General features: G+C 45.8%; 1 protein-coding gene across 1 annotated transcript; it reads right to left on the reverse strand.

Annotated features, from left to right (window-relative positions):
• Positions 1–2,287: 2,287 nt before the first annotated feature.
• On the reverse strand, positions 2,288–25,284 carry ints11 (integrator complex subunit 11). Its single transcript, XM_079677227.1, has 17 exons — positions 25,119–25,284; positions 24,517–24,614; positions 24,361–24,434; positions 23,947–24,175; positions 22,251–22,349; positions 17,925–17,959; positions 17,701–17,839; positions 17,352–17,416; positions 16,089–16,278; positions 15,875–15,958; positions 13,327–13,416; positions 12,714–12,876; positions 7,785–7,895; positions 7,616–7,677; positions 6,273–6,415; positions 5,500–5,629; positions 2,288–3,175 (listed from the first exon to the last, which is right to left on the reverse strand). Exons 1-17 carry the CDS (start codon positions 25,144–25,146, stop codon positions 3,110–3,112), a joined length of 1,806 nt encoding a protein of 601 aa, XP_079533353.1. The 5' UTR covers positions 25,147–25,284; the 3' UTR covers positions 2,288–3,109.

Genomic DNA, 25,284 nt, shown 5'->3' on the forward strand with positions numbered 1-25,284 from the left:
GGGAGGTGCTGCTACCTGTCTGTCTGAAGGGACAGTAAAGTGGGAGGTGCTGCTACCTGTCTGTCTGAAGGGACAGTAAAGTGGGAGGTGCTGCTACCTGTCTGTCTGAAGGGACTGTAAGATGGGAGGTGCTGCTACCTGTCTGTCTGAAGGGACAGTAAAGTGGGAGGTGCTGCTACCTGTCTGTCTGAAGGGACAGTAAGATGGGAGGTGCTGCTACCTGTCTGTCTGAAGGGACAGTAAAGTGGGAGGTGCTGCTACCTGTCTGTCTGAAGGGACTGTAAGGCGGGAGGTGCTGCTACCTGTCTGTCTGAAGGGACAGTAAAGTGGGAGGTGCTGCTACCTGTCTGTCTGAAGGGACTGTAAGATGGGAGGTGCTGCTACCTGTCTGTCTGAAGGGACAGTAAAGTGGGAGGTGCTGCTACCTGTCTGTCTGAAGGGACTGTAAAGTGGGAGGTGCTGCTACCTGTCTGTCTGAAGGGACTGTAAAGTGGGAGGTGCTGCTACCTGTCTGTCTGAAGGGACAGTAAGATGGGAGGTGCTGCTACCTGTCTGTCCGAAGGGACAGTAAGATGGGAGGTGCTGCTACCTGTCTGTCTGAAGGGACTGTAAGATGGGAGGTGCTGCTACCTGTCTGTCTGAAGGGACAGTAAAGTGGGAGGTGCTGCTACCTGTCTGTCTGAAGGGACAGTAAGGTGGGAGGTGCTGCTACCTGTCTGTCTGAAGGGACAGTAAGGTGGGAGGTGCTGCTACCTGTCTGTCTGAAGGGACTGTAAAGTGGGAGGTGCTGCTACCTGTCTGTCTGAAGGGACTGTAAGGTGGGAGGTGCTGCTACCTGTCTGTCTGAAGGGACTGTAAGGTGGGAGGTGCTGCTACCTGTCTGTCTGAAGGGACAGTAAGGTGGGAGGTGCTGCTACCTGTCTGTCTGAAGGGACTGTAAGGTGGGAGGTGCTGCTACCTGTCTGTCTGAAGGGACTGTAAGGTGGGAGGTGCTGCTCCCTGTCTGTCTGAAGGGACTGTAAAGTGGGAGGTGCTGCTACCTGTCTGTCTGAAGGGACTGTAAGGTGGGAGGTGCTGCTACCTGTCTGTCTGAAGGGACAGTAAGGTGGGAGGTGCTGCTACCTGTCTGTCTGAAGGGACAGTAAGGTGGGAGGTGCTGCTCCCTGTCTGTCTGAAGGGACAGTAAAGTGGGAGGTGCTGCTACCTGTCTGTCTGAAGGGACTGTAAAGTGGGAGGTGCTGCTACCTGTCTGTCTGAAGGGACAGTAAGGTGGGAGGTGCTGCTACCTGTCTGTCTGAAGGGACTGTAAGGTGGGAGGTGCTGCTACCTGTCTGTCTGAAGGGACAGTAAGGTGGGAGGTGCTGCTACCTGTCTGTCTGAAGGGACTGTAAGGTGGGAGGTGCTGCTACCTGTCTGTCTGAAGGGACAGTAAAGTGGGAGGTGCTGCTACCTGTCTGTCTGAAGGGACTGTAAGGTGGGAGGTGCTGCTACCTGTCTGTCTGAAGGGACAGTAAGGTGGGAGGTGCTGCTACCTGTCTGTCTGAAGGGACTGTAAGGTGGGAGGTGCTGCTACCTGTCTGTCTGAAGGGACAGTAAAGTGGGAGGTGCTGCTACCTGTCTGTCTGAAGGGACAGTAAGATGGGAGGTGCTGCTACCTGTCTGTCTGAAGGGACAGTAAGGTGGGAGGTGCTGCTACCTGTCTGTCTGAAGGGACAGTAAGGTGGGAGGTGCTGCTACCTGTCTGTCTGAAGGGACAGTAAAGTGGGAGGTGCTGCTACCTGTCTGTCTGAAGGGACTGTAAAGTGGGAGGTGCTGCTACCTGTCTGTCTGAAGGGACTGCCGATGTCCGCACCGCTGTGCAGGAGACGTTGAGGGAGGGTCGAGCGTAGGATAGGAGCATAGGAACTTCACAGTCTAATCTCCCGACCTGATATTTTTTATTCAATCAATATATTGTTGGAAAGGGAAACAGAGCAAACAGCAGTACATATATATTCATCATTTATAACAATTAAAAAAGGGGGAAAAGGGCACTTTCTCTGGAGGAACAGAAAGGGCAGGGGTTCAAGCCCACTTTGATGTCTATGTGTGCATGTGCCTGTGTGTGTGTGTGTGTGTGTGTGTGTGCGTGTGTATGCATGTGTGTGTGTGTGTGTGTGTGTGTGTGTGTGTGTGTGTGTGTGTGTGTGTGTGTGTGTGTGTGCGTGTGTATGCATGTGTGTGTGTGTGTGTGTGTGTGTGTGAGTGGGGTCTGCTGAGGGAACTATAAATGACTGAAAGACGAGACTTTAGTAGAAAAAGGTTTATTTAAACTGTACAGGAAATAAGGAGACGAGAGGTTCAATGACACTCCGTGAATCAGAGCTCTCAGCAGGAGTCCTGTGAGAGGTTCAATGACACTCCGTGAATCAGAGCTCTCAGCAGGAGTCCTGTGAGAGGTTCAATGACACTCCGTGAATCAGAGCTCTCAGCAGGAGTCCTGTGAGAGGTTCAATGACACTACGTGAATCAGAGCTCTCAGCAGGAGTCCTGTGAGAGATTCACTGACTCTCTGTCAATCAGAGCTCTCAGCAGGAGTCCTGTGAGAGGTTCACTGACCCTCTGTGAATCAGAGCTCTCAGCAGGAGTACTGTGAGAGCTTCACTGACTCTCTGTGAATCAGAGTGTCAGCAGGAGTCCTGTGAGAGGTTCACTGACCCTCTGTGAATCAGAGCTCTCAGCAGGAGTACTGTGAGAGGTTCACTGACTCTCTGTGAATCAGAGTGTCAGCAGGAGTCCTGTGAGAGGTTCACTGACCCTCTGTGAATCAGAGCTCTCAGCAGGAGTCCTGTGAGAGGTTCACTGACCCTCTGTGAATCAGAGCTCAGGAGTCCTGTGAGAGGTTCAATGACACTACGTGAATCAGAGCTCTCAGCAGGAGTCCTGTGAGAGGTTCACTGACACTCTGTGAATCAGAGCTCTCAGCAGGAGTCCTGTGAGAGGTTCAATGACACTACGTGAATCAGAGCTCTCAGCAGGAGTCCTGTGAGAGGTTCACTGACACTCTGTGAATCAGAGCTCTCAGCAGGAGTTCTGTGAGAGGTTCACTGACACTCTGTGAATCAGAGTGTCAGCAGAGCGCAGCAGGAAGTCCTTTCTTCAGCAGAGAGGACAGGAAGCTGCCCAGATCCTCGTCCTGAAGAGAGACAGACGTTAAAAACACAGACAGGTAACAAACAGCTGATCAGCAGGAACACATCACCTGTTCTAACATCACCTGTTCTAATAACACCTGTTCTAATAACACCTGTTCTAATAACACCTGTTCTAACATCACCTGTTCTAATAACACCTGTTCTAATAACACCTGTTCTAACAACACCTGTTCTAATAACACCTGTTCTAACATCACCTGTTCTAACATCACCTGTTCTAACATCACCTGTTCTAACATCACCTGTTCTAACATCACCTGTTCTAACAACACCTGTTCTAATAACACCTGTTCTAATAACACCTGTTCTAACATCACCTGTTCTAACATCACCTGTTCTAACATCACCTGTTCTAACATCACCTGTTCTAACATCACCTGTTCTAACATCACCTGTTCTAACATCAACTGTTCTAATAACACCTGTTCTAATAACACCTGTTCTAACATCACCTGTTCTAACATCACCTGTTCTAACATCACCTGTTCTAATAACACCTGTTCTAATAACACCTGTTCTAACATCACCTGTTCTAATAACACCTGTTCTAACAACACCTGTTCTAATAACACCTGTTCTAATAACACCTGTTCTAACATCACCTGTTCTAATAACACCTGTTCTAATAACACCTGTTCTAACATCACCTGTTCTAACAACACCTGTTCTAACATCACCTGTTCTAACATCAACTGTTCTAACATCACCTGTTCTAACATCACCTGTTCTAACATCACCTGTTCTAACATCACCTGTTCTAATAACACCTGTTCTAACAACACCTGTTCTAACATCACCTGTTCTAATATCACCTGTTCTAACAACACCTGTTCTAACATCACCTGTTCTAACATCACCTGTTCTAACATCACCTGTTCTAACATCACCTGTTCTAACATCAACTGTTCTAACATCACCTGTTCTAACAACACCTGTTCTAACAACACCTGTTCTAACAACACCTGTTCTAACATCACCTGTTCTAACATCACCTGTTCTAACAACACCTGTTCTAACATCACCTGTTCTAACATCACCTGTTCTAATAACACCTGTTCTAACATCACCTGTTCTAACATCACCTGTTCTAACAACACCTGTTCTAATAACACCTGTTCTAACATCACCTGTTCTAATAACACCTGTTCTAATAACACCTGTTCTAACATCACCTGTTCTAACATCACCTGTTCTAACATCACCTGTTCTAACATCAACTGTTCTAACATCACCTGTTCTAACAACACCTGTTCTAACAACACCTGTTCTAACAACACCTGTTCTAACATCACCTGTTCTAACATCACCTGTTCTAACAACACCTGTTCTAACATCACCTGTTCTAACATCAGCTGTTCTAATAACACCTGTTCTAACATCACCTGTTCTAACATCACCTGTTCTAACAACACCTGTTCTAATAACACCTGTTCTAACATCACCTGTTCTAATAACACCTGTTCTAATAACACCTGTTCTAACATCACCTGTTCTAACATCACCTGTTCTAACATCACCTGGTAGCTCCAGGTAGAGAGGTAAAGTCACCTGGTAGCTCCAGGTAGAGAGGTAAAGTCACCTGGTAGCTCCAGGTAGAGAGGTAAAGTCACCTGGTAGCTCCAGGTAGAGAGAGTCACCTGGTAGCTCCAGGTAGAGAGAGTCACCTGGTAGCTCCAGGTAGAGAGAGTCACCTGGTAGCTCCAGGTAGAGAGAGTCACCTGGTAGCTCCAGGTAGAGAGAGTCACCTGGTAGCTCCAGGTAGAGAGAGTCACCTGTTAGCTCCAGGTAGAGAGAGTCACCTGGTAGCTCCAGGTAGAGAGAGTCACCTGGTAGCTCCAGGTAGAGAGGTAAAGTCACCTGGTAGCTCCAGGAAGAGAGAGTCACCTGGTAGCTCCAGGTAGAGAGAGTCACCTGGTAGCTCCAGGTAGAGAGGTAAAGTCACCTGGTAGCTCCAGGTAGAGAGAGTCACCTGGTAGCTCCAGGTAGAGAGAGTCACCTGGTAGCTCCAGGTAGAGAGAGTCACCTGGTAGCTCCAGGTAGAGAGAGTCACCTGGTAGCTCCAGGTAGAGAGAGTCACCTGGTAGCCCCAGGTAGAGAGAGTCACCTGGTAGCTCCAGGTAGAGAGAGTCACCTGGTAGCTCCAGGTAGAGAGAGTCACCTGGTAGCTCCAGGTAGAGAGAGTCACCTGGTAGCTCCAGGTAGAGAGAGTCACCTGGTAGCTCCAGGTAGAGAGTCACCTGGTAGCTCCAGGTAGAGAGAGTCACCTGGTAGCTCCAGGAGGATACAGGTAGAGAGGTAAAGTCACCTGGTAGCTCCAGGACAGCAGCAGGGTCTTGCTGTCGGGGTCTTCAGGTGAGGAGGACACCTTGATGAGGATCGACTCCACCATGACGGTGCCGTCAGGAAGCAGCTGCACCGAGAAACCCTTCAACACACTGAGCAGGAGAGAGAGAGGGTCAGATACACCTGTACCTGCAGGAGAACAGGTGAGAACACACTGAACACACACTGAAACACAGATATGGTTGTTCTAATAAACTAGTGTGTGTGTGTGTGTGTGTGTGTGTGTGTGTGTGTGTGTGTGTGTGTGTGTGTGTGTGTGTGTGTGTGTGTGTGTGTGTGTGTGTGTGTCTGTGTGTCTCACCTCCTCAGGTGTGTGTGTGTCTCACCTCCTCAGGTGTGTGTGTGTGTCTGTGTGTCTGTGTGTGTGTGTGTGTGTGTGTGTGTGTGTGTGTGTGTGTGTGTGTGTGTGTGTGTGTGTCTCTGTGTGTGTGTGTGTGTGTGTGTGTGTGTCTCTGTGTGTGTGTGTGTGTGTGTGTATGTGTCTCACCTCCTCAGGTGTGTGTGTGTGTGTGTGTGTGTGTGTCTGTGTGTCTGTGTGTGTGTCTCACCTCCTCAGGTGTCTGTCTGTCTGTCTGTCTGTCTGTCTGTCTGTCTGTCTGTCTGTCTGTCTGTCTGTCTGTCTGTCTGTCTGTCTGTCTGTCTGTCTGTCTGTCTGTCTGTCTGTCTGTCTGTCTGTCTGTCTGTGTGTGTGTGTGTGTGTGTGTGTGTGTGTGTGTGTGTGTGTGTGTGTCTCACCTCCTCAGGTGTGTGTACACTCTGCTCAGTGTCTCCTGCTCTGGGCTCTGGTCCTGCAGCTGGACTCTACAGGTGAAGCGCAGCTGGTGCTCGTTCAGACCCAGATCCTTCAGTGCCTGTTCTGAGGAGACCAGCTTCAGACTCTGAGAGGGGACACAGCAAATAATAATAAATACATGAGTTACTTTAATAAATAATCCCCTCAGACAGGTGAACCCCTCAGACAGGTGAACCCCTCAGACAGGTGAACCCCTCAGACAGGTGAACCCCTCAGACAGGTGAACCCCTCGAACCCTGCGATAGGTAAACCCCCCGACAGGTGAACCCCCAGGTGTTGGACAGGTGGTTGGACAGATGATGGAAAGGTGTTGGGACAGGTGGTTGGACAGGTGATGGACAGGTGTTGGGACAGGTGATGGACAGGTGTTGGGACAGGTGATGGACAGGTGTTGGACAGGTGATGGAAAGGTGTTGGGACAGGTGGTTGGACAGGTGATGGACAGGTGTTGGGACAGGTGATGGACAGGTGTTGGGACAGGTGGTTGGATAGGTGTTGGGACAGGTGATGGACAGGTGTTGGGACAGGTGATGGACAGGTGTTGGGACAGGTGGTTGGACAGGTGTTGGACAGGTGATGGAAAGGTGTTGGGACAGGTGGTTGGACAGGTGTTGGGACAGGTGATGGACAGGTGTTGGGACAGGTGGTTGGACAGGTGTTGGGACAGGTGATGGACAGGTGTTGGGACAGGTGGTTGGACAGGTGTTGGACAGGTGATGGAAAGGTGTTGGACAGGTGATGGACAGGTGATGGACAGGTGTTGGACAGGTGGTTGGACAGGTGTTGGACAGATGATGGAAAGGTGTTGGACAGGTGTTGGGACAGGTGGTTGGACAGGTGTTGGAGAGGTGATGGAAAGGTGTTGGACAGGTGTTGGGACAGGTGGTTGGACAGGTGTTGGACAGGTGATGGACAGGTGTTGGGACAGGTGATGGAAAGGTGTTGGACAGGTGTTGGACAGGTGGTTGGACAGGTGTTGGACAGGTGATGGACAGGTGTTGGGACAGGTGATGGAAAGGTGTTGGACAGGTGTTGGACAGGTGATGGAAAGGTGTTGGACAGGTGTTGGGACAGGTGATGGACAGGTGATGGGACAGGTGATGGACAGGTGTTGGGACAGGTGATGGACAGGTGTTGGGACAGGTGATGGACAGGTGATGGGACAGGTGATGGACAGGTGTTGGGACAGGTGATGGACAGGTGTTGGGACAGGTGATGGACAGGTGATGGACAGGTGTTGGGACAGGTGATGGACAGGTGTTGGGCAGGTGTCAGGTGGACTCACGTTGTCCTTCATGATGAGCGTGCCGTGCATGGTGCGGGGCCTCTTAGGGTCAGGGAGCGGACCTGAAACAGCGTTAATAACATATATAAGTTAGATGTTATACACATGTTTATATATTTGACATGTGTATATATATATATATATATATATATCATATTATATAACGGACCTCCCAGAGCCATCTCCCTCTTCAGAAGGCTCAGAGAGATGTCCACCGGCACGCTGGGGTTCGTCTGCACCGTGGCCGTCTCTCCGTTAGCCGGCATGTGGCAGTCGATACCTGAAAACACATGAGGGACATGTTAAATATTAATATATCACCATCTGAGCAGGCATCACAGACTTTAGTGACTCTAACATTGGGTTCATAAACTCTAACATTGGGTTCATAGACTCTAACATTGGGTTCATAGACTCTAACATTGGGTTCATAGACTCTAACATTGGGTTCATAGACTAACATTGAGTTCATAGACTCTAACATTGGGTTCATAGACTCTAACATTGGGTTCATAGACTCTAACATTGGGTTCATAGACTAACATTGGGTTTATAGACTCTAACATTGGGTTCATAGACTCTAACATTGGGTTCATAGACTAACATTGGGTTTATAGACTCTAACATTGGGTTCATAGACTCTAACATTGGGTTCATAGACTCTAACATTGGGTTCATAGACTCTAACATTGGGTTCATAGACTCTAACATTGGGTTCATAGACTCTAACATTGGGTTCATAGACTAACATTGAGTTCATAGACTCTAACATTGGGTTCATAGACTAACATTGGGTTCATAGACTCTAACATTGGGTTTATAGACTCTAACATTGGGTTCATAGACTCTAACATTGGGTTCATAGACTCTAACATTGGGTTCATAGACTCTAACATTGGGTTCATAGACTCTAACATTGGGTTCATAGACTCTAACATTGGGTTCATAGACTCTAACATTGGGTTCATAGACTAACATTGGGTTCATAGACTCTAACATTGGGTTCATAAACTCTAACATTGGGTTTATAGACTAACATTGGGTTCATAGACTCTAACATTGGGTTCATAGACTCTAACATTGGGTTCATAGACTCTAACATTGGGTTCATAGACTCTAACATTGGGTTTATAGACTCTAACATTGGGTTCATAGACTCTAACATTGGGTTTATAGACTCTAACATTGGGTTCATAGACTAACATTGGGTTTATAGACTCTAACATTGGGTTCGTAGACTCTAACATTGGGTTCATAGACTCTAACATTGGGTTCATAGACTCTAACATTGGGTTCATAGACTCTAACATTGGGTTCATAGACTCTAACATTGGGTTCATAGACTCTAACATTGGGTTCATAGACTCTAACATTGGGTTCATAGACTCTAACATTGGGTTCATAGACTCTAACATTGGGTTCATAGACTAACATTGGGTTCATAGACTAACATTGGGTTCATAGACTCTAACATTGGGTTCATAGACTCTAACATTGGGTTCATAGACTCTAACATTGGGTTCATAGACTCTAACATTGGGTTCATAGACTAACATTGGGTTTATAGACTCTAACATTGGGTTCGTAGACTCTAACATTGGGTTCATAGACTCTAACATTGGGTTCATAAACTCTAACATTGGGTTCATAGACTCTAACATTGGGTTTATAGACTCTAACATTGGGTTCATAGACTCTAACATTGGGTTCATAAACTCTAACATTGGGTTCATAGACTCTAACATTGGGTTCATAGACTCTAACATTGGGTTCATAGACTCTAACATTGGGTTCATAGACTCTAACATTGGGTTCATAAACTCTAACATTGGGTTCATAGACTCTAACATTGGGTTCATAGACTAGGGTTCATAGACTAACATTGGGTTTATAGACTCTAACATTGGGTTTGTAGACTCTAACATTGGGTTCATAGACTAACATTGGGTTTATAGACTCTAACATTGGGTTCATAGACTAACATTGGGTTTATAGACTCTAACATTGGGTTCATAGACTCTAACATTGGGTTCATAGACTCTAACATTGGGTTCATAAACTCTAACATTGGGTTCATAGACTAACATTGGGTTCATAGACTAACATTGGGTTCATAGACTCTAACATTGGGTTCATAGACTCTAACATTGGGTTCATAGACTCTAACATTGGGTTCATAGACTCTAACATTGGGTTCATAGACTCTAACATTGGGTTCATAGACTAACATTGGGTTTATAGACTCTAACATTGGGTTCATAGACTCTAACATTGGGTTCATAGACTCTAACATTGGGTTCATAAACTCTAACATTGGGTTCATAGACTCTAACATTGGGTTCATAGACTCTAACATTGGGTTTATAGACTCTAACATTGGGTTCATAGACTAACATTGGGTTTATAGACTCTAACATTGGGTTCATAGACTCTAACATTGGGTTCATAGACTCTAACATTGGGTTCATAAACTCTAACATTGGTTTCATAGACTCTAACATTGGGTTCATAGACTCTAACATTGGGTTTATAGACTCTAACATTGGGTTCATAGACTAACATTGGGTTTATAGACTCTAACATTGGGTTCATAGACTAACATTGGGTTTATAGACTCTAACATTGGGTTCATAGACTCTAACATTGGGTTTATAGACTCTAACATTGGGTTCATAGACTCTAACATTGGGTTCATAGACTCTAACATTGGGTTCATAAACTCTAACATTGGGTTCATAGACTAACATTGGGTTCATAGACTAACATTGGGTTCATAGACTCTAACATTGGGTTCATAGACTCTAACATTGGGTTCATAGACTCTAACATTGGGTTCATAGACTCTAACATTGGGTTCATAGACTCTAACATTGGGTTCATAGACTCTAACATTGGGTTCATAGACTAACATTGGGTTCATAGACTAACATTGGGTTCATAGACTCTAACATTGGGTTCATAGACTCTAACATTGGGTTCATAGACTCTAACATTGGGTTCATAGACTCTAACATTGGGTTCATAGACTCTAACATTGGGTTCATAGACTAACATTGGGTTTATAGACTCTAACATTGGGTTCGTAGACTCTAACATTGGGTTCATAGACTAACATTGGGTTTATAGACTCTAACATTGGGTTCGTAGACTCTAACATTGGGTTCATAGACTCTAACATTGGGTTCATAAACTCTAACATTGGGTTCATAGACTCTAACATTGGGTTTATAGACTCTAACATTGGGTTCATAGACTAACATTGGGTTTATAGACTCTAACATTGGGTTCATAGACTCTAACATTGGGTTCATAGACTCTAACATTGGGTTCATAGACTCTAACATTGGGTTCATAGACTCTAACATTGGGTTCATAGACTCTAACATTGGGTTCATAGACTCTAACATTGGGTTCATAGACTAACATTGGGTTTATAGACTCTAACATTGGGTTCATAGACTAACATTGGGTTTATAGACTCTAACATTGGGTTCGTAGACTCTAACATTGGGTTCATAGACTCTAACATTGGTTTCATAGACTCTAACATTGGTTTCATAGACTCTAACATTGGGTTCGTAGACTCTAACATTGGGTTTATAGACTCTAACATTGGGTTTATAGACTCTAACATTGGGTTCATAGACTCTAACATTGGGTTCATAGACTAACATTGGGTTCATAGACTCTAACATTGGGTTCGTAGACTAACATTGGGTTCATAGACTCTAACATTGGGTTTATAGACTCTAACATTGGGTTTATAGACTCTAACATTGGGTTTATAGACTCTAACATTGGGTTCATAGACTCTAACATTGGGTTCGTAGACTCTAACATTGGGTTTATAGACTCTAACATTGGGTTTATAGACTCTAACATTGGGTTCATAGACTCTAACATTGGGTTCATAGACTAACATTGGGTTCATAGACTCTAACATTGGGTTCATAGACTAACATTGGGTTCATAGACTCTAACATTGGGTTTATAGACTCTAACATTGGGTTTATAGACTCTAACATTGGGTTCATAGACTCTAACATTGGGTTCATAGACTAACATTGGGTTCATAGACTCTAACATTGGGTTTATAGACTCTAACATTGGGTTCATAGACTCTAACATTGGGTTCATAGACTCTAACATTGGGTTCATAGACTCTAACATTGGGTTCATAGACTAACATTGGGTTCATAGACTCTAACATTGGGTTTATAGACTCTAACATTGGGTTCATAGACTCTAACATTGGGTTTATAGACTCTAACATTGGGTTCATAGACTCTAACATTGGGTTCATAGACTCTAACATTGGGTTCATAGACTCTAACATTGGGTTCATAGACTAACATTGGGTTCATAGACTCTAACATTGGGTTCATAGACTAACATTGGGTTCATAGACTCTAACATTGGGTTCATAGACTCTGACATTGGGTTTAGTGACTCTAACATTGAGTTTAGTGATCTTGAGGGAGTGTATATTGATCTTGCGGGTGTGTATAATAGCTGCTTTCACACCAAGTCCTTTCCGTACTTGGTTCCCAGCACTTAGTTCCCCCATGGAACTAAAGTGCAGATCGCGTTCACACTGGAATAAATCCCTGAAGGTGGATTAGGCAAATTAAGCCGCTGACGTCACTTCTTCTTCTTCTGCTTTGGGTTTACTGGCAGGCCGCAAACCACTTCACGGCGTATACTGCCACCCGGAGTCCCTGGCCGGAAGTCCCCGGAGTAGGGGAAGGCTTCAGTCGCCGACACCTCCTCATCTCCACCGCTCCCATGTTTTTTTGTGTTGCCATAAATTATTCTCTCTGCGTTGGTGCGCGGGGCTAATGCTAATAATGCTAATGCCAGCAAATACAATGACGGCTTCACAAAACTTTTCAGAGTTTTACGGGGCGTGGTTTGCAATTCGCCCAGCCAATCAGAAATTTGAACTTTTTTCTCCCCAGGAGAGTACCTAAAAATGCGGTAAAAGTTCTCATGAACTAAGTTCTCTTTTTGGTGTGAACGCAAAATTCCAGGAACTATCGGAACTAAACGGGAAAAGTACTCCGGTGTGAAAGCGCCTATTGATCTTGAGGGTACTCACTGAACTCCTGCTCGATCTTGCCCTTGAGGAACTCCATCTTGACGGCCTCTCCGTGAACCAGCAGCACATTCCTGGGCTCAGCCATCCTGATGAGCTGCATGATGCCTTTAGCATCTGCATGAGCACTGAAGGACATGTACTCCACCTGCAGCTTCACCTCCAGCTGTGACACACACACACACACACACACCGTTAGCTGACGACATGTACTCCACCTGCAGCTTCACCTCCAGCTGTGACACACACACACACACACACACACTGTTAGCTGACGACATGTACTCCACCTGCAGCTTCACCTCCAGCTGTGACACACACACACACACACACACCGTTAGCTGACGACATGTACTCCACCTGCAGCTACACACACACACACACACACACACACACACACACACACACACACACACACACACACACACACACACACACACACACACACACACACACACACACACACACACACACACACACACACACACACACACACACACACACACACACACACACACACACACACACACACACACACACACACACACACACACACACACACACACACACACACACACACACACACACACACACACACACACACACACACACACACCATAGACCTGCCCTCCAACTCCAGCTTCCTCTGTCCGTTCAGGATCTTGTGTCCAATGGTTCCCTGAACGCAGTAACCCGGCATGATCACCTGAACACAACAACAACAACAACAACAACAACAGCTGGTTATCACAGGTGAGCTTCCTTCATGATCGCCTGACAGAGATCAACAACCACTTATTACAGGAACAGTGCATCCGGAAAGTATTCATCCCCCTCAACTTTTTTCACATTCTGTTATGTTTCAGCCTTATTTCAAAAAGGATTAAATTATTTTTGTTTCTCAACATTCCACACACAATACCCCATAACGACAAAGAGAAAACGTTTTTAAATAATTGTTCACAAATCTGTTAAAATAATCAAATGAAATATCAGATGTACAGAAGTATTCACACCCTTTGCTATGACACTGAACATTGAGCTCAAGTGCATCCCGTTTCCACTGATCATCCTTGAGATGTTTCTATAACCTGACTGGAGTCCACCTGGAGTAAATTCAATAGATTGGACGTGACTTGGAAAGGAACACACCTGTCTATATGAGGTCCCACGGACAGTGCATATCAGAGCACAAACCAAGTCATGAGGTCCAAGGAATTGTCTGTAGACCTCAGAGAAAGGATTGTATCAAAGCACAGATCTGGGGAAGGGTACAGAAAGATGTCTGCAGCATTGAAGGTCCCAACGAGCAAAGTGGTCTCCATCATTTGCAAATGGAAGATGTTTGAAACCACCACGGCTCTTCCTAAAGCTGGCCCCCCAAACCAAACTGAGCATCGGGGGAGAAGGGCCTTAGTCAGAGAGGTGACCAAGAAGCTGATGGTCACTCTGAGAGAGCTCCAGGGTTCCTCTGTGGAGATGGGAGAACCTTCTAGAAGAACAACCATCTCTGCAGCACTCCACCAATCAGGCTTTTAATGTAGGGTGGCCAGAAGGAAGCCACTCCTCAGCAAAAGACACATGAAAGCCCCCAAGGAGCAAGGCACCGCTCATCACCTGGCCAACAGCATCCCTCCAGTGAAGCATGGTGTGTGTGTGTGTGTGTGTGTGTGTGTGTGTGTGTGTGTGTGTGTGTGTGTGTGTGTGTGGTAGAGATGTTCAGTGTGTGTGTGTGTGTGTGTGTGTGTGTGTGTGTGTGTGTGTGTGTGTGTGTGTGTGGTAGAGATGTTCAGTGTATGTGTGTGTGTGTGTGTGTGTGTGTGTGTGTGTGTGTGTGTGTGTGTGTGTGTGTGTGGTAGAGATGTTCAGTGTGTGTGTGTGTGTGTGTGTGTGTGTGTGTGTGTGTGTGTGTGTGTGGTAGAGATGTTCAGTGTGTGTGTGTGTGTGTGTGTGTGTGTGTGTGTGGTAGAGATGTTCAGTGTGTGTGTGTGTGTGTGTGTGTGTGTGTGTGTGTGTGTGTGTGTGTGTGTGTGGTAGAGATGTTCAGTGTGTGTGTGTGTGTGTGTGTGTGGTAGAGATGTTCAGTGTGTGTGTGTGTGTGTGTGTGTGTGTGTGTGTGTGTGTGTGTGTGTGTGTGTGTGTGTCTGTGGGCGTGTCTGCTCTGATTAGATGATGTCACCCAGCTGTTCAGGGACACAGTGTGATGGCTTGATGGCGTTCTGAGCTCGTCAGCTGGAGTTATGACATCATCACACAGGTGTTTGTGTTTGAGCTAATGACGTCTTATCAAAACAACTGCCCGTGAGTCCAGAGATCAAAGGTTTCCATGGTGATGTGCAGTAATCAGTCCGAGCGGAGCTTTTCCATCGATTTGAATGAGAGATAAAGCTCTTACATGTGAACGTTTTGTTGAAGAACCGTAGCAGATATCGGTGAAATGTCAATGCGTGGAGCGTCTCAGGACCGTGGGGAGTGTCTATGTGTGGTTTTTTTGTGCTTTTGGGTCAATAATGTGGCATTTTTGTCAGATTAAGTAAAGGTGTGCGGCTGGTGCTGTGAGGAAAGAGCAGGCTGTATTTACAATAAGCCTTAATGGAGACATGTTGAATGTTTTTGGCACTTCAAGCCCTCAAGGGTTATTTTGTTAAATATTTTTTCTTAATTTGTTTTTGATTTTCCAACCGAGGAGAGGTTTTCCTACGTTTTTCATGAAAATGATGTCTGAGGATTGTAGGGTTTGGGTATTATGGCAAGTTTAAAACATTTTTGGGGGAGAATTTCAAGCACTGCTCCACTGTGTTTTGAGATCAAAGCACTCTAGACTTAACGAGCTGCTCCATCCACTCGAATGTTACAATCTGAAAAAGGCTTCTCTACCAAGCTCCAAACTAAGGTCAATATCTCAAAGGGTTTAAAAGATATGAAGAATCTGAATAACAAGTGTTATAGCTGAAGGTCTTGTCATCATTTTAAAGTGTCTAGCTGAAAGCATGTGGAAGGAGAAGCATTTGGCACAAGGTGTAGGAAAAGAGGATTTGAAGGCATCTTCCATTGACTTCCATGTAAACAGCATTCGCACTAATAAGACTGTAACATACAAAGTGAAGGGGTATGAATACTTTCCGGATGCACTGTATATGATGGAATAACAATAAGTCTCTCACCATGTTCTTCTCGTGTCCCGCCCACTTCTTAAAGATCTGCAGAGACTGACCAGCGTGCAGCATCCCAGGCGTCGCAAACACCACCTGAAGAACAGTTATACGGTATTATAACAGGACCTTGAACGCATCACATGAAGGTACACAGATATACTATTACTACCAGGGACCCTGAACGCACCACCTGCAGGTACACAGATATATATATATTCAGTACCATAGGTCCGGGGTTGTCGGCGTAGGAACGGTCGAAGGCTTTGATGTGTTTGAACTCGAACATGTTCCTCTGGACGAAGGTCTTCCGGATCTTCTGATTGGTCCAGGTGATGAACAGCTTGTAGTAATGATTGGCCTTCTCCGTCAGACCGGTGGAGAAATAGATGGGAGCCTTCAGGTTCATCCTCTCCCTGTGGAGAGAACTGGTATTACACCATCATACTTTCAGGGTCATCCTCTCCCTGTGGAGAGAACTGGTATTACACCATCATACTTTCAGGGTCATGCTCTCCCTGTGGAGAGAACTGGTATTACACCATCATACTTTCAGGGTCATCCTCTCCCTGTGGAGAGAACTGGTATTACACCATCATACTTTCAGGGTCATCCTCTCCCTGTGGAGAGAACTGGTATTACACCATCATACTTTCAGGGTCATCCTCTCCCTGTGGAGAGAACTGGTATTACACCATCATACTTTCAGGGTCATGCTCTCCCTGTGGAGAGAACTGGTATTACACCATCATACTTTCAGGGTCATCCTCTCCCTGTGGAGAGAACTGGTATTACACTATCATACTTTCAGGGTCATGCTCTCCCTGTGGAGAGAACTGGTATTACACTATCATACTTTCAGGGTCATCCTCTCCCTGTGGAGAGAACTGGTATTACACCATCATACTTTCAGGGTCATGCTCTCCCTGTGGAGATAACTGGTATTACACCATCATACTTTCAGGGTCATGCTCTCCCTGTGGAGATAACTGGTATTACACCATCATACTTTCAGGGTCATCCTCTCCCTGTGGAGAGAACTGGTATTACACCATCATACTTTCAGGGTCATCCTCTCCCTGTGGAGAGAACTGGTATTACACCATCATACTTTCAGGGTCATGCTCTCCCTGTGGAGAGAACTGGTATTACACCATCATACTTTCAGGGTCATGCTCTCCCTGTGGAGAGAACTGGTATTACACCATCATACTTTCAGGGTCATGCTCTCCCTGTGGAGAGAACTGGTATTACACCATCATACTTTCAGGGTCATCCTCTCCCTGTGGAGAGAACTGGTATTACACCATCATACTTTCAGGGTCATCCTCTCCCTGTGGAGATAACTGGTATTTGGTATCAGCTGGTGAGAGTTATTATGGGATGTTTTTATAAACTACAGTTCATCGAGGTGTCTTTATGATTCAGATCAGGGGAGAACAGAAGACCATGTCCTGAGAGTGTAGAGATAATAAAGGGTCAGTTTTACCAGAAGGTCTCCAGCAGGATGCAGAGCTCCTGAGCTCGACCCAGAGCAAACACCGGGATCAGGACCTGCACACACACACACACACACACACACACACACACACACACACACACACACACACACACACACACACACACACACACACACACACACACACACACACACACACACACACACACACACACACACACACACACACACACACACACACACACACACACACACACACACACACACACACACACACACACACACACACACACACACTATAGTATAAACACACTACTACTAATAATAATAATACTCATATATGATGTATATATATGATGTATATGATGTTTATATGTACCTTGCCTCCCCTCTCGATGCTCTCGTGCACTTTCTTCAGAAAGTCTCTCTCTCTGCAGCGCTTCGAGTCTCTGATGGTCGTGGCGTACGTCGACTCTGAGATCAGGACGTCAGGACGACACTTATCTATCCACGCAGCACTGCACACACACAGAGACATACACAGAGAGTGAGGAAGAGGAGGAGGGTGATGATGAAGATGAAGTATAATGGCAGCAGACTCACCCCAGGTGTCGGTCAGGAGTCATGTTGTAGTCGCCCTGAAACAGAGAGAATAAGTTATCACATATATATATATATATATATATATAAGTGTTTCAGTAGGTCATGTGATGGAGGTGTTCTGTAGGTCATGTGATGGAGGTGTTCTGTAGGTCATGTGATGGAGGTGTTCAGTAGGTCATGTGATGGAGGTGTTCTGTAGGTCATGTGATGGAGGTGTTCTGTAGGTCATGTGATGGAGGTGTTTCAGTAGGTCATGTGATGGAGGTGTTCTGTAGGTCATGTGATGGAGGTGTTCTGTAGGTCATGTGATGGAGGTGTTTCAGTAGGTCATGTGATGGAGGTGTTCTGTAGGTCATGTGATGGAAGTGTTCTGTAGGTCATGTGATGGAGGTGTTTCAGTAGGTCATGTGATGGAGGTGTTTCAGTAGGTCATGTGATGGAGGTGTTCTGTAGGTCATGTGATGGAGGTGTTTCTGTAGGTCATGTGATGGAGGTTCTTCTGTAGGTCATGTGATGTAGGTGTTCTGTAGGTCATGTGATGGAGGTTTTTCAGTAGGTCATGTGATGGAGGTTTTTCAGTAGGTCATGTGATGGAGGTGTTTGAGTAGGTCATGTGATGGAGGTGTTTCAGTAGGTCATGTGATGGAGGTGTTTCTGTAGGTCATGTGATGGAGGTGTTTGAGTAGGTCATGTGATGGAGGTGTTTGAGTAGGTCATGTGATGGAGGTGTTTCAGTAGGTCATGTGATGGAGGTGTTTCTGTAGGTCATGTGATGGAGGTGTTCTGTAGGTCATGTGATGGAGGTGTTTCAGTAGGTCATGTGATGGAGGTGTTCTGTAGGTCATGTGATGGAGGTGTTTCTGTAGGTCATGTGATGGAGGTTCTTCTGTAGGTCATGTGATGTAGGTGTTCTGTAGGTCATGTGATGGAGGTTTTTCAGTAGGTCATGTGATGGAGGTGTTCTGTAGGTCATGTGATGGAGGTGTTCTGTAGGTCATGTGATGGAGGTGTTTCAGTAGGTCATGTGATGGAGGTGTTCTGTAGGTCATGTGATGGAGGTGTTCTGTAGGTCATGTGATGGAGGTGTTTCAGTAGGTCATGTGATGGAGGTGTTCTGTAGGTCATGTGATGGAAGTGTTCTGTAGGTCATGTGATGGAGGTGTTTCAGTAGGTCATGTGATGGAGGTGTTTCAGTAGGTCATGTGATGGAGGTGTTCTGTAGGTCATGTGATGGAGGTGTTTCTGTAGGTCATGTGATGGAGGTTCTTCTGTAGGTCATGTGATGTAGGTGTTCTGTAGGTCATGTGATGGAGGTTTTTCAGTAGGTCATGTGATGGAGGTTTTTCAGTAGGTCATGTGATGGAGGTGTTTGAGTAGGTCATGTGATGGAGGTGTTTCAGTAGGTCATGTGATGGAGGTGTTTCTGTAGGTCATGTGATGGAGGTGTTTGAGTAGGTCATGTGATGGAGGTGTTTGAGTAGGTCATGTGATGGAGGTGTTTCAGTAGGTCATGTGATGGAGGTGTTTCTGTAGGTCATGTGATGGAGGTGTTCTGTAGGTCATGTGATGGAGGTGTTTCAGTAGGTCATGTGATGGAGGTGTTCTGTAGGTCATGTGATGGAGGTGTTTCTGTAGGTCATGTGATGGAGGTTCTTCTGTAGGTCATGTGATGTAGGTGTTCTGTAGGTCATGTGATGGAGGTTTTTCAGTAGGTCATGTGATGGAGGTTTTTCAGTAGGTCATGTGATGGAGGTGTTTGAGTAGGTCATGTGATGGAGGTGTTTCAGTAGGTCATGTGATGGAGGTGTTTCTGTAGGTCATGTGATGGAGGTGTTTGAGTAGGTCATGTGATGGAGGTGTTTGAGTAGGTCATGTGATGGAGGTGTTTCAGTAGGTCATGTGATGGAGGTGTTTCTGTAGGTCATGTGATGGAGGTGTTTCAGTAGGTCATGTGATGGAGGTGTTTCTGTAGGTCATGTGATGGAGGTGTTTCTGTAGGTCATGAGATGGAGGTGTTTGAGTAGGTCATGTGATGGAGGTGTTTCAGTAGGTCATGTGATGGAGGTGTTTCTGTAGGTCATGTGATGGAGGTGTTTCAGTAGGTCATGTGATGGAGGTGTTTCTGTAGGTCATGAGATGGAGGTGTTTGAGTAGGTCATGTGATGGAGGTGTTTCTGTAGGTCATGTGATGGAGGTGTTTCAGTAGGTCATGTGATGGAGGTGTTTCTGTAGGTCATGTGATGGAGGTGTTTCTGTAGGTCATGAGATGGAGGTGTTTGAGTAGGTCATGTGATGGAGGTGTTTCAGTAGGTCATGTGATGGAGGTGTTTCTGTAGGTCATGTGATGGAGGTGTTTCAGTAGGTCATGTGATGGAGGTGTTTCAGTAGGTCATGTGATGGAGGTGTTTGAGTAGGTCATGTGATGGAGGTGTTTCAGTAGGTCATGAGATGGAGGTGTTTGAGTAGGTCATGTGATGGAGGTGTTTCAGTAGGTCATGTGATGGAGGTGTTTCAGTAGGTCATGTGATGGAGGTGTTTCAGTAGGTCATGTGATGGAGGTGTTTCTGTAGGTCATGTGATGGAGGTGTTTCAGTAGGTCATGTGATGGAGGTGTTTCAGTAGGTCATGAGATGGAGGTGTTTGAGTAGGTCATGTGATGGAGGTGTTTCAGTAGGTCATGTGATGGAGGTGTTTCTGTAGGTCATGTGATGGAGGTGTTTCAGTAGGTCATGTGATGGAGGTGTTTCTGTAGGTCATGAGATGGAGGTGTTTGAGTAGGTCATGTGATGGAGGTGTTTCAGTAGGTCATGAGATGGAGGTGTTTCAGTAGGTCATGTGATGGAGGTGTTTCTGTAGGTCATGAGATGGAGGTGTTTGAGTAGGTCATGTGATGGAGGTGTTTGAGTAGGTCATGTGATGGAGGTGTTTCAGTAGGTCATGTGATGGAGGTGTTTCAGTAGGTCATGTGATGGAGGTGTTTCAGTAGGTCATGTGATGGAGGTGTTTCTGTAGGTCATGTGATGGAGGTGTTTCAGTAGGTCATGTGATGGAGGTGTTTCAGTAGGTCATGAGATGGAGGTGTTTGAGTAGGTCATGTGATGGAGGTGTTTCAGTAGGTCATGTGATGGAGGTGTTTCAGTAGGTCATGTGATGGAGGTGTTCTGTAGGTCATGTGATGGAGGTGTTTCTGTAGGTCATGTGATGGAGGTGTTTCAGTAGGTCATGTGATGGAGGTGTTCTGTAGGTCATGTGATGGAGGTGTTTCTGTAGGTCATGTGATGGAGGTGTTTCAGTAGGTCATGTGATGGAGGTGTTTCTGTAGGTCATGAGATGGAGGTGTTTGAGTAGGTCATGTGATGGAGGTGTTTCAGTAGGTCATGAGATGGAGGTGTTTGAGTAGGTCATGTGATGGAGGTGTTTCAGTAGGTCATGAGATGGAGGTTCTTCTGTAGGTCATGTGATGGAGGTGTTTCTGTAGGTCATGTGATGGAGGTGTTTGAGTAGGTCATGTGATGGAGGTGTTTCAGTAGGTCATGTGATGGAGGTTTTTGAGTAGGTCATGAGATGGAGGTGTTTCTGTAGGTCATGTGATGTAGGTGTTCTGTAGGTCATGAGATGGAGGTGTTTCAGTAGGTCATGTGATGTAGGTGTTCTGTAGGTCATGTGATGGAGGTGTTTCTGTAGGTCATGTGATGTAGGTGTTCTGTAGGTCATGTGATGTAGGTGTTCTGTAGGTCATGTGATGGTGGTGTTTCAGTAGGTCATGTGATGGTGGTGTTTCAGTAGGTCATGTGATGTAGGTGTTTCTGTAGGTCATGTGATGTAGGTGTTCTGTAGGTCATGTGATGGAGGTGTTTCTGTAGGTCATGTGATGGAGGTGTTCTGTAGGTCATGTGATGTAGGTGTTCTGTAGGTCATGTGATGGAGGTGTTCTGTAGGTCATGTGATGGAGGTGTTCTGTAGGTCATGTGATGTAGGTGTTCTGTAGGTCATGTGATGGAGGTGTTTCTGTAGGTCATGTGATGGAGGTGTTCTGTAGGTCATGTGATGTAGGTGTTCTGTAGGTCATGTGATGGTGGTGTTTCAGTAGGTCATGTGATGTAGGTGTTCTGTAGGTCATGTGATGTAGGTGTTTCTGTAGGTCATGTGATGGAGGTGTTCTGTAGGTCATGTGATGGAGGTGTTTCTGTAGGTCATGTGATGGAGGTGTTCTGTAGGTCATGAGATGGAGGTGTTTCTGTAGGTCATGTGATGGAGGTGTTTCAGTAGGTCATGAGATGGAGGTTCTTCTGTAGGTCATGTGATGGAGGTGTTCTTCAGACTCACGGTGTAGACGACGGACTCAGAGCCCACTTTGATCTGAACCATGGCGGCTCCGAGGACGTGACCTGCGTAATACGCCTTGATCTCCAGCTCATCGTCCACCTACACACACACACACACACACACACACACACACACACACACACACACACACACACACACACACACACACACACACACACACACACACACACACACACACACACACACACACACACACACACACACACACACACACACACACACACACACACACACACACACACACACACACACACACACACACACACACACACACACACACACACACACACACACACACACACACACACACACACACTCTTAAACAAAGCGAGGGACTAAACAAGAGAAAAAACACTGGACGCGCAAAAACTCAGTCTTTCCAAAAGTATGCGTTTGACCTTTTATTTCCAAAGCAGAAACATTCCATATCCATATGCGTATATCCTTGTGTGCGTGCGTGCGTGCCGGGTCAACAGAAAATGCCCTTCTCTAGCTCACTCCCCCTCCATCTATTACAAAGTGCGCCGGTAAAAGCAACCGGATGGAACCACACACGTCACCACACAAATCCAATGACACGCCCACCACCTGTAGGGACTCAACAAACATCCTAACAAACACAGAAAGATCCTTCATGTGGCTCCTACATTCCGGAGACCCTCAGGTGTGTGATATTGATCTGTGGAGACCCTCAGGTGTGTGATACTGATCTGTGGAGACCCTCAGGTGTGTGATATTGATCTATGGAGACCCTCAGGTGTGTGCCATTGATCTATGGAGACCCTCAGGTGTTTGATATTGATCTATGGAGACCCTCAGGTGTGTGATATTGATCTATGGAGACCCTCAGGTGTGTGCCATTGATCTATGGAGACCCTCAGGTGTGTGATATTGATCTATGGAGACCCTCAGGTGTGTGCCATTGATCTATGGAGACCCTCAGGTGTGTGATATTGATCTATGGAGACCCTCAGGTGTGTGCCATTGATCTATGGAGACCCTCAGGTGTGTGATATTGATCTGTGGAGACCCTCAGGTGTGTGATATTGATCTATGGAGACCCTCAGGTGTGTGATATTGATCTGTGGAGACCCTCAGGTGTGTGATATTGATCTATGGAGACCCTCAGGTGTGTGATATTGATCTATGGAGACCCTCAGGTGTGTGCCATTGATCTATGGAGACCCTCAGGTGTGTGATATTGATCTGTGGAGACCCTCAGGTGTGTGATATTGATCTGTGGAGACCCTCAGGTGTGTGGCATTGATCTGTGGAGACCCTCAGGTGTGTGATATTGATCTATGGAGACCCTCAGGTGTGTGATATTGATCTGTGGAGACCCTCAGGTGTGTGGCATTGATCTATGGAGACCCTCAGGTGTGTGATATTGATCTATGGAGACCCTCAGGTGTGTGATATTGATCTATGGAGACCCTCAGGTGTGTGCCATTGATCTATGGAGACCCTCAGGTGTGTGATATTGATCTATGGAGACCCTCAGGTGTGTGCCATTGATCTATGGAGACCCTCAGGTGTGTGATATTGATCTGTGGAGACCCTCAGGTGTGTGCCATTGATCTGTGGAGACCCTCAGGTGTGTGATATTGATCTATGGAGACCCTCAGGTGTGTGATATTGATCTGTGGAGACCCTCAGGTGTGTGATCTGGTCTCACCTGGACGGTCTGGTGCAGGTTGAGAGGAACTACTTTCTTCATGCAGTCCTTGATCATCTGCGAGGTGAAGAAGTTGGTCTCCCCCTTCTTGTCCACGGTGATCTTCCTGAAGTCCTCCAGCAGGATGGGGCAGATGGCCTTCGTGGGGTGGGTCATATAGATGGGTCCGTCGTAGCCCACCATCTCACTCATGAAGGGCAGCGCCCCGCAGTGGTCCAGGTGGAAGTGACTGGGACAATGGGTCAACATTTATTTATTTGTATATTCATGTCATGCTTTGCTTTCTGTTGTTTTGTTCATGTCTGTCTGTGAGACGTTGCTTCTGTCGGGACCCCCTTGAAAACCAGACGGTGCATCTCAAGGGGTTCATCCTCATGAATACATGTCTATATATTAAAGAAGTGTAATAAAGACCTGATGATGACGCAGTCCAGGAACTCAGTGAGCCGTCCGTTCTGAGTGATGTACGAGAAGTCTGGGAACCGCCTCTGAAACACAGCCTTATTATATTACAACAACAACAACAACAACAACAACATGTTTACTTTAATGTAATGATAGTAATATTACATCATCGTTGTATCCCATGTGCATGCCACAGTCTAGCATGATGTTCTTCCCCCCGATGGAGACCAGAATGCAGCTGCGCCCCACGTCCTGCCCCGCTCCTACATACACACAGAGATACATATAGATACATATATAATATACATATAATACACACACATATATATATATAAAAAAAAATATATATATATATAAATACATCCTGTGCGCCCAGTCCAAGCCCCTACTTACTGAGCCACTGCCGGACCACTGTAACTCCATCTGTAATACCTTTATTACAGATCCTTTAAAGACTATTACCTCCTGTACTACATATCCTTTAAAGACCATACCCTCCTGTATGGTCCTCAGCTATCAAACTACTGTATACACTTATTTAAATCAGTTGAAGAAGATAAACCGTTAGATAAAGAACCTAGATAGAGCTATGAACCGGTTAGAAACAGAACATGATGAACCCAGGACACACAGCAGCTTCGCTATGAGAGAGAGTAACACAGTGTTTGCAGTAAATCTGAGTGGAGATAAGAAGTTTAAATAGAGAGACTGTTGTTGGCAGTTAGCATTCAGGAGCTAACAGTGGCTAGCAGCCTGACGTCACTCACCCAGCGGCGTCACTTTGATCTCCGGCATCTCACAAGTTAAACTATTGATTACCTTTATGACTAACTTTATAACTAACTTTATAATGAATGAAGAATGTTTGAATCTATCTTCTAAACAGTAACACGAGGATCATTTCTGCCCCTTTTTTAAACAACAGACACAACT

The sequence above is a fragment of the Notothenia rossii genome (genome assembly GCF_949606895.1).
Source record: "Notothenia rossii genome assembly, chromosome: 4".
Taxonomy (NCBI): domain Eukaryota; kingdom Metazoa; phylum Chordata; class Actinopteri; order Perciformes; family Nototheniidae; genus Notothenia; species Notothenia rossii.